Below are 15009 nucleotides of genomic sequence, written 5' to 3'. Positions count from 1 at the left end.
GGTAGTTACAAAACAAGCTTATCGCTCGCTACTTTATCTTCTAAGTATTAACACCGCCTATCTCCAAGAGCAATTACCTAGACAGCGTTAGCATCTAATACAAAGGCTAATGGTATAAAACCCACCTGCTGCATAATATTTCAATCTCCCCTCCCCCTCGCCTCGTTACCCCGCCCACAAACCCCATTCACACACGAACACGCAAACTAGGAATCATTATAAGAGTTAGTACAAAAGAGTAATAAGCAATTAATTCCAATACAATAGAAACCTTAAAAACCATACTAGACGTCATTGCTTAACTAATTTCCACCATAAACCTACAAATTAAGGTCGAAACTCAAATAATATGATGAATAGACCGGTTAAATTACTTTACCAAAAGCCAGATAAGACGACACGTGCGTCGTATTAATGGGCACGAGTCCATAGCTCAACTTATGCTGGTGAGATGGGTGGATATAAATGACATTCGGGCACGTCATCCAACGATTTGTCGTGACGGCTAAACGATTAGTCGGTTCATTAGTCATATTACCACCTTTGATAACATCATTCCGGGGCGTTCATTAATGAAATATGGTGCTGGAATTTCATTTTACCTGAAAAATTAGGTGCGGAAGCAATTTTTCGTGTCATTGTATTGCTACGTGATAACTTGTTAGTTAATTAATTTCGTATTTCGTATGAATGTTATGTCAGAGAAGATTGATAAAACACATCTTTTCCTATAAAAAAATAATTTCAGTTCCTCGATCAAGGAATCGCACTTAGAGCTTTGCGATTTACAGTCTTTTATAGACTTTAATTTTATATTACATCAGACGAGCTAACATCTCATCATTCATTTGTATTAAAAAAAATATGTGCTCAAGAAGGGTTAAAGAACAAAGACAAATTTTTCAATAAAACCGCACTATAATAAACATTAGTACATTACAAACAATTACAATATTATCCAATATAGTACTACCATGGCCGGCAGAGAAGGGCTGGTCGAGCTTAGAGTATTTATTCGTTCTTGGAGTGAGAAAGGAGATCACGCCTTCCATGGTCTCCAGGCAGGTTGGTAGAATCAGATTTGGAGGGAGGGCAAAACCATAGTACCCATCGTCTCGAAGCTCGAATGTTGCTACATATCTGAAAATTGATGTAGAATCTAGTATCAAGCAAGGATACCCTAGTTGGGTTTAGGTCGGACTGGCGAGCCAAATGTCCGCAGGTTCATATCCCAAGAGCACACACCTTTGACTTTTTCAAATGATGTGTGTATTCTTTGTGAATCATCGCTTGCTTTCTCGGTGAGAGAAAACATCGCGAGGAAACCAAAATATCAGAATTTCTCTATAGGAATTTTGAGGGTATGTGAAGTCTATCAATCTGCTTTAGGCCAGCATGGTGGACTAAAAACTAATCTCTTTCATTTGTAGAGGATGCCCGTGCCCAGCAGTGGGACAGTATATAATACAGGGCTGATATTATATATTTAGGATGCAAGTGACGTTTCTTCGATAGAACTTAAATGAAGTCCAAGAATTTGCAGATCAGCATGGGATCTTGCTTTCCCGATAGTCGGTAACATACTTAACTTTGGCTCTAAGCCTGGTAGATTCTATGGTAGGTGAGATTTTCTTTCGAAGAATACGTAAGCTGCAGGAAATTGGTATTTGTATCTTTAATATAGCAATACGCTCTCCAGTTACCATAGTAGTAGGGAAATAAATTTAACGAAAAATGACTTAGATGCTCCTCTACCTACCTCTACAGGGGTACAGAAAGAAGCTAAATATTATAAAGTACTTACGGAACCCTAAACATCCTCTTGACCCAACATCCACTTACGCCCGACGTCATGTAGCCTGTAATAAATAAAATATATGGTTATTTACTACCATCTTATGACACCAGTCGGAATATTTCACAAATACTTAATTCAAGTCAACTTGTAAGCGTCCACACTTACTTTAAATATCTAGACAAGGATTTTTTGCATTTTCAGCCTTAAACTAAAGGAATAGGGACTTGTAAGAGTGTTTGGATCTCCGGGATATTACTCATAAAAGGAAACAACACGCTCGTGGTAAGATATATTCTGTATTCGCCCAAATATCGACCATTGTACATAAGATAACACCCGCCATAGTGGGCCACGTGTGTCGCGGTCCGGAAATCAGCCTGTGTATATTCGGTCAAACAGGCCGGCATAATTGTATCGACTGGCGAAGGATAATCATGTCTCGTCAATCTATATTCGATATGAACTCCACTCTATTTACCATCGGATACAGTGGGGTCATTTAGTCGTGACGGCAGAAAAAAAAACAATAGCGTGTTACTCATGTCGGTTTGCTTTAAGACAGAGCAATGATAAAACTGTACATATATTATAGTCATATAGTGTGTGATATAGTCGTACTAAACTATGACAACGTCGACTTTCTACGTTTGCCGTTTAAACTAATTTCCTCATTTTGATAACCGAAAGCAATGACTTGTAAATATCGAAATGTTTTTTTTATAAAATTTACTTGCTTAATTGACTTACCGACTGTGTCATATGAAGTGCCAACCGTGTAATAAGTTTGATATTTGCCGAATATCCTATCGGCAGCTTGCAGTCCCATTTTTTTCTGTAACATAAATTATCTAATGAACCATCATCAGCTACACTTGTTCTGGTAACCATAGGCCTTTTTCAAAGGTTTTCTAACGTAACTATTGGAAAGGTCCTGCATATAAGGACTTCCTGCAAACTGTTTCTCTATGTCCACCTTGCAGACGGTTCTGCAACGAAGTTCTTTCCGACTCGTGGTTTTCATCTGCTTTTGGTATACTCTCTGGTGCTATATGCTTTGTACCACTACCAACACAGTACCATTTCAAAAATTTTGAAGTTTTGTGCAAAATCAAAAATATAATATTTAATTCGATATGGCGATAGGCTCGCCCCCTATCACATCATGGGACGGAACATACTTGGCGAAAAGTGGGTGCCCTAGTTGCGCCTCTGCATACCCCTTCGGGGATAAAATGCGTGATGTTATGTATGTATAATATTTAATTGAGTGGTATTTGAAAATTCTTTTAAACTGTAATTATACCAACGCCTCTTAACCTTATTGCTGTGGAGATGGAGTAGTAAGAACAGCTCAGAACCACGATCAACGAGGAGAAATATGAAATCATAAGAGTCTTTACCACTTCATGAAAATTTTCAATATGCTTCTTCGTATCAGCGTAGGGTATTATCATGTACTGTCCGTAAGAGTGAAAGGATAGGTAGTATTCCAGGTTTTTGCTGTTCACCTGCACCAGTTTTGCCATCGCCAATGTCTCAGGTTCCGAGAAAGCGCTCTGACCGCAGTACACTTCTGAGTTTTTATGGAATGTCGCTCCTACCGCTTAAAGAATATTCGATAGTAATTTTAATTTCAAGGAAATAACGCGGCAAGTAAAATCAAATTGGTCACGTGAACCTCCATATTGTTCAGAAGGGGGAGTTGGACTTGCATGTTATGCTTTAATGTTTGACTATAGTGAGGATAAGTACAATAATTTCGCTAGAACGAGCCAGATTTAAAACTAGTCGTTTTTTGATTAACGAACTCGACGGTGGTCATAAAAATTGGATCAAAGATATTTTATACTTACTGCCGAAATTATGTGCAAAATTTCGATTTAAATCAACTCCAAACTGCCCTCGACGATTTTTTCTCCACATCCGATCCTAAACAATAACATATTTTAGTTCTAATTAAGCTTTTGGATTTGTATTTTGCATCGTCAAAATTAACTACTTACATAAATCAAGAACATCACTGACAACTACCAAAATTATTTTTATGTTTGTATGGTTACAATATTAGATGCAGTGGTATCAAGTTTCGCTCTGCCAGGTTTTTATTTTTACTTAACAAAAGGCATAACACAGAACTCAATCATTATAAAAATACTAAAGCACTAATTAAGTAATTAATAATTGTCTTAATTACATTAAGACCAGATTGTATTCCTTAAACCTATGTCCTAATTGAAATTATACTACTGAAACGACTCTAGAAAAAACAATTAACAATATAAACATCTGCTTATACTTAATTGAGTTATATAAACATAAATTGTATGGAAACAATTGTACTACCTATAAAATACTTAATTTTCGAATACTATTTAAAAACAGCCTGCTGTTCATTATGTCAATGGTACCATGTTTAACATTAGAAATAAGTTTAAAAAGAAATCAAACCGTAACATGAGTATATTCATAACCATCTGGGTTCAGCACCGGAACGAAAAACCACTCGTAAGTCATAGCTATCTTCTTCATCTCAGAGTCTGTGGAGTGACGAGCTCGCAAGATCTCGTGGATGAAGTACGTCACGAAGGCGGGAGATATCCACTCCCTTGCGTGGATTCCTCCTTCTACTATGACTGTGGATCTAGAAGATGATACAATTGTAAAAGTTGCTGAGAAGGATTGTTAGCTTTATTCTTTTTTATTGACCTGCAAAAGAGTACGTACGTGGTATTTAAATAATCTTTATTGACAGTAATTCTTTTTAACATGACCGAAGGAATTATGAATGTACCTACTGACCATAAATAAAATGTGAGGAGATTGGTAAAGAAAACAATCAAATTCACGTTGCTTTTCTGTGATGTCCTTATGTATCCCAGAACTAACTGCTTCAATCAGTTCATCTATGATCTCATGAATATCGAGTACAACTTTTCCACTTTATTTGATGACTACTCACCAGGTGATGGTTTAGTAATGTTATGATATCAGAAGAACTAACCTCAAACTAGAGCCTTTCAACACAATCCTTATAGCCATTATGTCTCTGTTCTCATGTGTTTGTCCGAGGCTGGCCAGCTGCGTCTCCCGAGGGTACGCTCTGTTCAAATCCCTCATCCAGCTGTAAATGTCATCCAGCCTGAAATAATTTCGCCAGTCGAATGTCTCCATCTTTCTTCTAATGTAAGTTTTGACTGTTTGCATATCAAAGGCTCTGAAAGCAGAAAATCATTTTGGAGGTTAAACAGGTATAGCTTCCAAACAATGTGCAATAACAATTTTTTTAATGCTTTGAATGACGAGACGAGCTTGCTGCTCGCCTGATGGTAAGCGATACGATACGTCCATAAACAGCAAATACATCATCCAATATCTTTGATTACAAAATATTGTTTGGTATTCCACTGCGCACGCCATCGTCATGTCCAGTAGTTAAATTGGCCTACTTATCAATATAGCTAATTGCACCTACCATTACTTATTGCTTACAGCTCCGCCCGCTTTAAAATCATTTCAAGAATAAAGGCTCACCATGTAAACTAATTAGTAACTTGCTACTAACACAAAGAGACGATAGTGATTCCTTTCATGCAAGAACGTAAGCAGCATTAAAAATTACCTTTGTACGTCTGGTATAATCGTGGTTAAATAAATTCCATTTTCGTCAGCCATTTTCAGAAACAAACCCTTGTCTTCAGGCTTTATTGTGAACTCTATTGGTCTGTACATGAGACCTGGTGGTCTCCAGAATTTCACATCAAACATTATACTTAAATTATGGAAGAAGTGCAAGTGATGATCAGTTACTGGAATGCCTCTGTATAATGTGTAGTTATGGTATTTTATACATAAACAATAATTTAATGTAATAGAAAATATTAATAATGTAATGCTCTTCCTCATGTTTACAATCATGATAATGAGGAAAGAGTATGTATACCACGATTATGAGCCATTTTTACTAAACATTTTTATCTTCAAAAATATCGTGACTAAGTTGATTTTACATTTTGTATGACATATGTCTTTAAAATATAGATTAAATATAATTATTAGTAACTATAAAAAAGGCTGTAGATCAATGGTGTAGATATGAAAAATGTCAGAAAAATCACATCCACATATTACATTAATTTCAAAATATTTACATGCTTATTTTATGTTCATTCTGCAATTTTATATAAAGAAAATTCTAGTGAGTATTTGTTTCATCCATCGTATAATTTATTTAAACGTCTTATATCTTGCCTTTTGGGTAGGTACCCCGTATCAACTCTAGATTAATACAGTATTATCTTATTGCCAGTGGATTTAGATATTTATTGGTCATAAGACTGATTTCTTATGTTTAATTGAATTTATATTTGTCTTTTAAGTTACTTATTTGTTTTTTCCATTAACATCACGTGGGCCGTTAGCTCGTCTGCTATCGGCAGTAAAAAAAGTTTAACAGTGTATGAAATCTTTCTAATTCCGATGATTTCCATTCTTCACATAGTGCGTTCTAGAGGCATATTTACCTCTTATTTATACTAGTATGTTATTTATGAACTACAACGTAATATTTATATATATCCGGGTACGTCTAAATCCCTGCTATCCAAGTTGGTTAGTCTATCCAATATCTCCTGAATTTGAGAACACTGCGCTAGTTCAGCCGCAATGTATTAGTTTGATCATTTACATATTTATCATCCAGTGTCTTAGGGAGAACATTAAGGGAGGCAAGACGCTTGGCTGGTGACCAAGTTGCGGTGTCTTGGCTCCTATAATGGCCTATTAGGATGCCACCTGCAGTCTATCTCTTGATGTGTTGCTGGTTGTAATTTACGAGGAAAAAAATTGTTTACTGTTCTGGCCAAGTTTGGAATAGTCGAGAATATTTATATTAGTCTAAACGAAATATAGTTGTAAATCCACTCTTCACACATAGGTACATCCTTACTCAATTTATGGATACGTCAAGAACTGAGCAACGAAATGCCATCAATCGTTTTTCAAAGAAATCAACATATAGACATGGGATTCCAATATTTACTATGGAATTTAAAGCTTTTCAAAAAATCTATACCTACTGACATTACTTCCTGTGGTACAAATGTTTAATGTTTATGGATCGCGGTGATCAGGCACTATCAGATCTCATCCTTCTCTTCTATACAAAAAAAGCATTTACAAATCATTTATTTCATAACCAAACAGACTAGGATCAACAATACACTTGTTCTTGGAACTGATGCAGCGCCGAATAGAGTTTTGACTCGTCTGGGTTTCGCAGTCATGATCTCCACCAGGCCTTCCAGTGTCTCTTCGCATGTGGGCAGAATTTGCTCAGGGGGCAACGCATGACCATAAGAGCCGTTATCGCGTAGCAAAAATGTGAAAACATATCTGTAATGGAATATCTTTTTTTGATTATACTATAAAGAGCTTGAAAGATGTCAGTGACGTCGTTGTACTGCGATACGACTGCCGCATTGGAGTCTCGGGTTTGGTTCTCGGGTCAGATAAAATGACTAAGTTGTTCTACTCAGTAGTGGCTTGAAGTCTATTACGTCCGATATATCAATACGCTCGTTTCCCATCACATTATTTTACCTACTAGTTTCACCTCTGCCTTCCCTTCCAGGGATAAAATGCAGAGGTATAATATTATACTAATATCAAATACTACCCATGATATAATTTTAAAAGAATCAATATGGCAAACGCTTAATACTCTTGCGAAATATGAAACAAACGTAATGTACCCACTTTACTTTGAGATTTTTCTTCACCCAGCTGGCACTGTTGCCGGAAATCCGTAAACCTACATCAAACGAAACACATATTTTATAAGAAGCACTCTCAAACTCTACCATTCTATAACCGACTCTAAGCTCTACATATCAAAGTACTTTATCCCTCTCACCAAGAGTGTCATAAGTGGTTCCTACGCTGTATTTGACACCATATAATTTATACATTTTCAATATGGCTTGTTTGCCATAATTTTCCTGTGAATGAAAACATATTTTTACATTCATACCTCTATTGCATTGCGTGGTATTAGTGAGCACAGTTCCGAGAATTTGGTTGTTATGTCGCTTTAAAATGAAATATTGTTACTATTGTGTTCATGAGGAAAAATAGACTCTTGTAGATAAACTTTAAGATTGGATTTTGAAGGTATTAAAAAAGAAAAATATCACCAGATAAGTTTTTATGTGTTTGGAAAAGTATATTTGATTAGGACCCAGTGCTTGGAGTAATATTGATACCATACATGACAGCCATTTTGAGGCTAACTATCTCTTGTTTCTGGATGTGCTTAAGCAAATACTATGAAAGCTGGGTATTTCAAAACTGTAATTTTGCAACTATTTATGACTAATCTAGTAAAAAAAACTAAAAACTTGCTATCCTCGGTATTCGGTCATATAAACATAGACCCATAACTAATTACAAAGCGAAATAATAACTACAATAGTATTCAATACTCACCATTTCTCTATAATTGTCGACATGGTTTATTCTATCACTGAAAGGTATAATAATTTTTTGTCCATACGCGTGGAAAGAGAAGTAAAACTTGAGGTTATCGCCTTTCATCGTGATAAATTCTGTGAGAGCCTTCGTCTCTGGTTCGGAGAAGGACGTCGGGCCGCAATAGTGGTCATCGTTCGGGTCAGAACTTATTCCATGTTCTGGAAATAACAATTCTATGTGGAAAGACATCTTCTTTCACGGGCCCGGCAGAAACCCCACTGAACATGATAAAGTCTACATAGAATATCACTTCACGAGAGGTGATATTACTCGGCAGTCGATACAATTATGCCGGCCTGTTTTAACCGTATACACAGGATGATCCGGAAACTACGCACACTTATATGGGCCACTGTAGCTGGTTTTAAATCTTGTGTAAGTTGGTCGCTATCCGGGCTGATACAAAATATATCCTACCAACAATAAAATTGAGTGAAATAATAATATAATCACATGGAATGGATAATTTAATAAATTGCAGTTGTATAAATTACACCGCTGCCAAACCCTAAGGCAAATAATAATCTTTGAAGCAGTTATTATCGAAAACTAAAATCGTATCAAAGACGCTTAAAATGGTAATTCTGTAAAATTTTAAACCTAAAATTGGCTAAAATAGACTCTATGGTATGAAAATAGAGTAGTACAGACGTGAACTGCAAAAATACTTCCTCGAACAAGTGCAATTTCAAATGCAACTCGCGTAACGTTGAAATAATCCCAATAAAATGATATCGCTCCTGAATTAGGTACGATTCGGAATCCACCCGAGGGAGACTGATGTCCTACTCGCTTCAACCATTTAACATTTAGAAAATAACTATATTATATAACGTCAGGGGCCCTATCCTGTCTATAGGGGCGAATCCGTCTTTTTGCAATTACGGCAAGGTAAGAGTCTAAAGCGGCGATAGCCTAGTTGGTTGTGGAACGGACTGCCGAGACGAATGTCCGCAGGTTCAAATCCCAAAGGCACACATCTCTGACTTTTCTAAAAATTATGTGTGTATTCTTTTTGAATTATCGCCTGCTTTAACGGTGAAGGAAAACATCGTGAGGAAACCTGCATACCTGAGAAGTTTTCTATAGGAATTTCGAGGGTGTTTGAAGTCTACCAATACGCACTAGGCTAGCGTGGTAGACTATGGCCTAATCCCTCTCAGTAGTAGAGGAGACCCGTGCCCAACAGTGGGACAGTATATAATACGGGGTTGATAGTATATTATATAAGAGTCAAAAAATTACAAATTTACCTATACGGCTATCAAAGCTATACTTCGCTAGAACGCACGTAATTGCACGAAGATGGATAAACTTACCTTAGAAGGCATAAATAATCTTTATAATTCAATATCCTGCGATTTAAAATATAAATAAAAAACAACAGGTATTTATCGTTATCTGTCGGTGGATTTCAATAAACAATCCTAATATTTCAGATTGATATTTAATCTTTTTTTTCATGTATAAATTTCAAATAAACATCTACTAAAAATGCGGTTAGTGGCTTTTCGCTGGGGTTTAAATATTAGTAACTAAACAACTGTTTCAGTATGTTCTGAAAGTCAGAGCATTGACCTTGGATCTCCGATTTCTAGGCTTTGGCACAAAACATGCGAAGTCCTACGTAACACCCAAGGCGCACGCCGAGGGGTGTAGATCTTTACAAAGTACTTACTACCAAAACTATAGTCAAAATTTCTGTTTAAGTCCACGCCATGTCCATTGCCTAAGATTCTCCTGTTCTTCCTCCACAAGCGATCCTGTTAACAAATATTATAGTGTATTATATAGCTGTTAAAATAAATGTGAACAAATTACTACCCTATTTCCACGTATTTAAGGACATTTCCAATCAAATCTTTATTGAACGATTTTTGGTACAAGAGTTGATAACATTATAATTTACACACACCACGCATTTATCCCCGAAGGGGTATACAGAGGCGCAACCATGGCACCGACTTTTTGTCAAATGTGTTATGTCGAATGAGGTGATAGGGGGCGAGCCTATCGCCATATCTATTTTCCCGGCTGACACTGAGCAGAAAAACCCAAATATTACTGCCCGACCCGGGATTGGAAACCAGGACCTCAGAGCGCTGCCGTACGCGCATGCAGTACAACTACGCCACCGAGGCAGTCAATCATTATAATTTACTTCTACAAAAATCAACTCTATTGGGTTTACACAATTATTTTTTACACACAAAGTGACAGAGGTATTACATACATTGGTACAGAATAGTGCTTTCATATAACATTTATTATACCTGCATTAGTACTATGTTATAAAATAATAAGGGAATTTTACAGTCATATTATTTTCATGCCAAATATACATAAAAAAATTGCAATAAGCGTCCCGTCAAAATTGGTTCAGGCGTTTTGGGATTTATGAAAGCGTTTTCAGACTTTCACAATGATTGAAAAGTCATGTTTTATTAGATGTATTTTTCATTCCAGAATCACCAATAAAGCTAAATTTAAATCATATATTTTACTTATTAATTTAAATCATAAAATTGATTATCATCATTGACGTTTATAAATTGATAAAATTAATTAAGTATTATGTTAAAAATAATATATTAATTACGCATTACGTCAAAAGAAGGTGTTTATAAATTTATAGTAATTGCGTATTCAGATGCAAGCTATATTTAATACATCATTTGCATACATTATCATTGTGTGAAAATACATTTCCATATAAGCATATTAGCACAATACATAAAACAGAAAGACGCAATAATAAAAAGAAATTTCTAGTAAGGCGGGTTGGCCAAAATTTACGTAATTGAAATCGTAATGAAGAATTTGAAAGTGTAATTTTCTCAAGTTGTCGGCTTGATGTTCTCTAGCTTTTAATATCATATCATTTTGGGAACAAATAGTTTTATTAATGTAATTCGAAGTCTAATCACTATCTGTAAGATTTTAGCCTGCTTTTTATACGAGCAAGGCAAAGAAACCCCACTGTACCTGATGATGTGTGGGGTCTAAAAAATTTCGAATGACGAGAGATGATTAGCCCTCGACAGTTGACATAATTATGCCGGGCTATTGAAATCGAATATACACAGGCCGAACCCGGAACGCGCCACACTCACGTGGACCATTATGACGGACTATCAGGGCTCAAATAATTGGACGTTTGCGCGAATACCCATCATCGAAAAACAAAACTTAATAGGGGTTCAATAAGGTTGATTTACAATCAATCGATCAAATCAAAAATGAAGAGATCCGTAGTAGAACGAAATTCACAGACATAGCCCAGCGTATTAGCAAGCTAAAGTGGCAGTAGGCAGGGCACATAGTTCGCAGAACTGACAGCAGATAGGGTAACAAAGTTCTCAAGTGGAGACCATGTACCTGCAAGCGCAGCGTCCGTCCACTTGCAAGCTGAACGGACGACGTGATTACGATCGCAGGAATACGCTGGATGCAGACCGCTTTCTACAGGTTTGTGTGGAAATCTTTGGGGGAGGCCTGTGTTCAGTAGTGAACTTTATGTGGCTGACGATTATGATGATGATGAAGGTTGATTTATGCTTAAAAATACTCACCACGTTATGACTGTATTCGAATCCATCAGGATTAACAATAGGTATCAGGTACCAATGGTACCTCGCGACCAAATCTTGTAGCCGAGGATTTTTATTATAAACCAACTGGTAAATAAGATACGTCACAAATTCGGTTGCAATCCACTCGTCTCCATGGATACCGCCTTCGACAATGACCACTGGTTTCGCTCCAGATGTTTTAAGTCCAACTACGAATATGTCTCGTCCTTCAGCTGACTTGCCAATAGACGTCAGATCAATTTGTGCAGGATATTTTAAGGCAATATCTGCCAGCCACTGGTAAACGTCGGCTAAAGTGTGGTAGTTTTGCCAAGTGAACGTTTCGACTCGCAGTCTGTGGTATTGCCGGACGTTTTGATGTTCGAATGCCCTGAAATAATTAGTTTTAATTTTTTTGAAAGAACAAGCGAAAGAGTTAATTACGAGATAAATGTCCTGTTATATATATTGCGGGATAAAAAAGCCAAACTATCTCCATACTAAAAATCTACGAAATCCATTGGTAGTTTTTGAGTTCGCGTTCAGGCATACAGACAGACGCGCCCATATTCTATTATTTTTTAATAATAATTTATTCCTTGACATTAATTTATAATAGTAATAAAGACAAATGTTATTATTTATGTTATTAACTAATAAATATAAACATTTATAAGATGAACAATTAGATCATAATAGCAAACCAATTGTTTCAGAGAACATAAATTACTAGACGTTACACTAATCTACACTTATAATAAACTTGTAAAAACTTTCAATGTATATTGATTTTAGCATTACGGTATAACGGCTAAACGACTTTTCGTTGAAACAACATAAGTTTGTTTCACGGAATATACAAATTCAATAAGCATTATAAGGACGTTTAATAAAATTTCATAAAAACCGCGAAAGTACGCCTGCAAGCAGCAGAGTGCGGTCAATGTTGTGTTCCGGTTTGAAGGACATTGTAGCCAATTTAACTACTGGACATAATCTTAACATGTCATGTCTCAGGATAGCGAGCGCTGTGAAATACCAAACAATACTTTGTAATTCAAGTTGTTGGATAGTGTTTATGGGCGGTCGTATCGCTTATCATCAGGCGAATGGCAAGCTCGTCTCGTCATTAAAAGAAATAAAAAAAAAACTACTAAGTATAAAGAAACATTACTGTTGTATATCGTTTAGTAACAGCTTAGCCTCAAGACGGAAATGACCAGCTCTCTCCAGGAACAAATCTTTATCACTAGGGTTCACTAGAAACTGGACATCGGTGAAAAGTTTATACGGACTCTTCCAAAATATAACATCGATGTACTTCTGCCTTTCTAGATTCTGAAGGAATTTCAAATGGTCCACATTCATTGGCGTGACGCTGTATAGGGAATAGCCATCATATCTCTTACTTTGGCATATTCTGAAGTTAGCAAAGAATATTAGAATCAGTGCTAGAATTTTTATTTCCATAATTAAGGCAATTAGTTTCTTATTCTTCGATAAGCATTTCTTTGTCCTGACTGCGTCAATTTTGAAGTTTAGTTTGTTGTCATAGATAATTGGGGACTAATAGTCTATCTTAGGAAGAAGTCTTGAGGAAACCATCGCCTTGCAACGTTTGAGAGATATGACATGTTATTCTCAATAATAAATGAATGATTCATTATTATTAACGGTCGTCTAGTGGCCGAAATTCGAGCGTCGAATTTATAAAACGTATTATTTATAAATTTTATTTTTCTGTATGAACTTTAATTAGGCCAAACCTCGCTCTCCGTGCGCGCCATGTGCTTAAAAGGTGTACAAAGATTTTATTCACTTATTAATAAACAGAGTTTCTAATATCATTGATATTGTTAGGTTTATGGAGCATACTATTTCATTATGTTAAATTTATTTACAGTATGGAAAACCTACAGCTATATAATTGTATTAGAAACTAGGTGACCTAGCGAACTTCGTACCGCCTAACAGTCGATTCTTTAGTTATTATTTTTTTTAGTATTTATTTTGCTTTTCGGGACACCGGGTCAGCTAGTAAGATAAAAACGAAAAAAGAAAGTTGATAAGTCAATAATTACATTATGTTAAAAATAAAAATTATAAAATATTTAAAATTCTTTCCATTTTATAAATATTGACATTAATATTTATACGATACTGACGTCACTCAATTGTTTTGCCTTCCCGGAACACCTCCACTAACAATTAAACTTTATGGTATGATATTAAAGTTAAAATTGACTTTTAAGTATTATTACGAATCTTTTGTATGGGAATATAGAAATGTGTTGTTTTTAGACTTTTTCAGGCAATTTTTAATTTTTTTCTCTCCGTAAGAACCATTCTCGTACTTCAAGGAATATAATAAAAAAAGAATTAGAGAAATCAAGATTTGCGCTTAGCAACACATTCAGCGATTTATTATTATACTAGCTTTTGTTCGCGGCTTCGCCCGCGTGAAGGAGTTTTCCGGGATAAAAGTCCCACTATACATTTTCCCGGAATAGAGGCCTATAACCTTTCCAGGGTCTTATACTATCTCCATACCAAATTTTGCTTTCTTATACCACGTCTTATGTCACGTCCCGTTCCCGTGGGAACGGGATAAAAATATCCTATGTCCGTCCCCTGGTCCTAAGCTACCTCTCCACCAATTTTCAGCCAAATCGGTTCATCCGTTCTTGAGTTATAAATAGTGTAACTAACACGACTTTCTTTTATATATATATATATATAGATAATAGATAGTAACAATTTAGGTATCAACAAGTTCTCACTTGAACAAAACATTTTTGTCAAAAAATAACGGATAAATAAAACCTATTTAACAAAAGAAAGAATTAGTGGTGTTAATTTATACTTGCAAAGAACATTTTTTCCAAGAATTTTAACGTTGAAATACACCACTCGGCAGTAAAATTATATATTGAGTTCTAAGACATATGTAATAGAGGTGAATATCACGCGTTTGCTTCAGAAAGAAATAATCGATTTTCCAGATGTTCCACCTTTGGTTATACATAAACTCTAAATAAAACCCGTTTCTTATAAAAAAAAAATCCCACAAAAATCCAATATCGAAGTAACTTCATATTACGTATAAGGAAC

General features: G+C 35.8%; 1 protein-coding gene across 1 annotated transcript; it reads right to left on the bottom strand.

Moving 5' to 3' along the window:
- Positions 1-898: 898 nt before the first annotated feature.
- Positions 899-13427, bottom strand: LOC115446438. Its single transcript, XM_037438252.1, has 15 exons — positions 13073-13427; positions 11899-12289; positions 10005-10089; positions 8282-8484; positions 7710-7794; positions 7553-7607; positions 6985-7189; positions 5418-5740; positions 4800-5012; positions 4247-4439; positions 3652-3727; positions 3199-3401; positions 2546-2630; positions 1805-1859; positions 899-1140 (listed from the first exon to the last, which is right to left on the bottom strand). Exons 1-15 carry the CDS (start codon positions 13366-13368, stop codon positions 903-905), a joined length of 2706 nt encoding a protein of 901 aa, XP_037294149.1. The 5' UTR covers positions 13369-13427; the 3' UTR covers positions 899-902.
- Positions 13428-15009: the final 1582 nt, after the last annotated feature.

The sequence above is a fragment of the Manduca sexta genome, chromosome 13, assembly GCF_014839805.1.
Source record: "Manduca sexta isolate Smith_Timp_Sample1 chromosome 13, JHU_Msex_v1.0, whole genome shotgun sequence".
Taxonomy (NCBI): domain Eukaryota; kingdom Metazoa; phylum Arthropoda; class Insecta; order Lepidoptera; family Sphingidae; genus Manduca; species Manduca sexta.
Note: the sequence above shows the minus strand (reverse complement) of the source record. Positions and strands in the feature narration are given on the sequence as shown.

Bases quoted from the DNA above. Each gene is read 5' to 3' on its own strand.
- LOC115446438 (XM_037438252.1), bottom strand. From the start codon at position 13,368: ATGGAAATAAAAATTCTAGCACTGATTCTAATATTCTTTGCTAACTTC. The intron at 1,860-2,545 runs GTAAGTCAATTA...TATTTATTACAG, and splicing joins CACTTCATATGACACAGTCG to GCTACATGACGTCGGGCGTA. The intron at 1,141-1,804 runs GTAAGTACTTTA...ATCAATTTTCAG, and splicing joins AAGAGGATGTTTAGGGTTCC to ATATGTAGCAACATTCGAGC.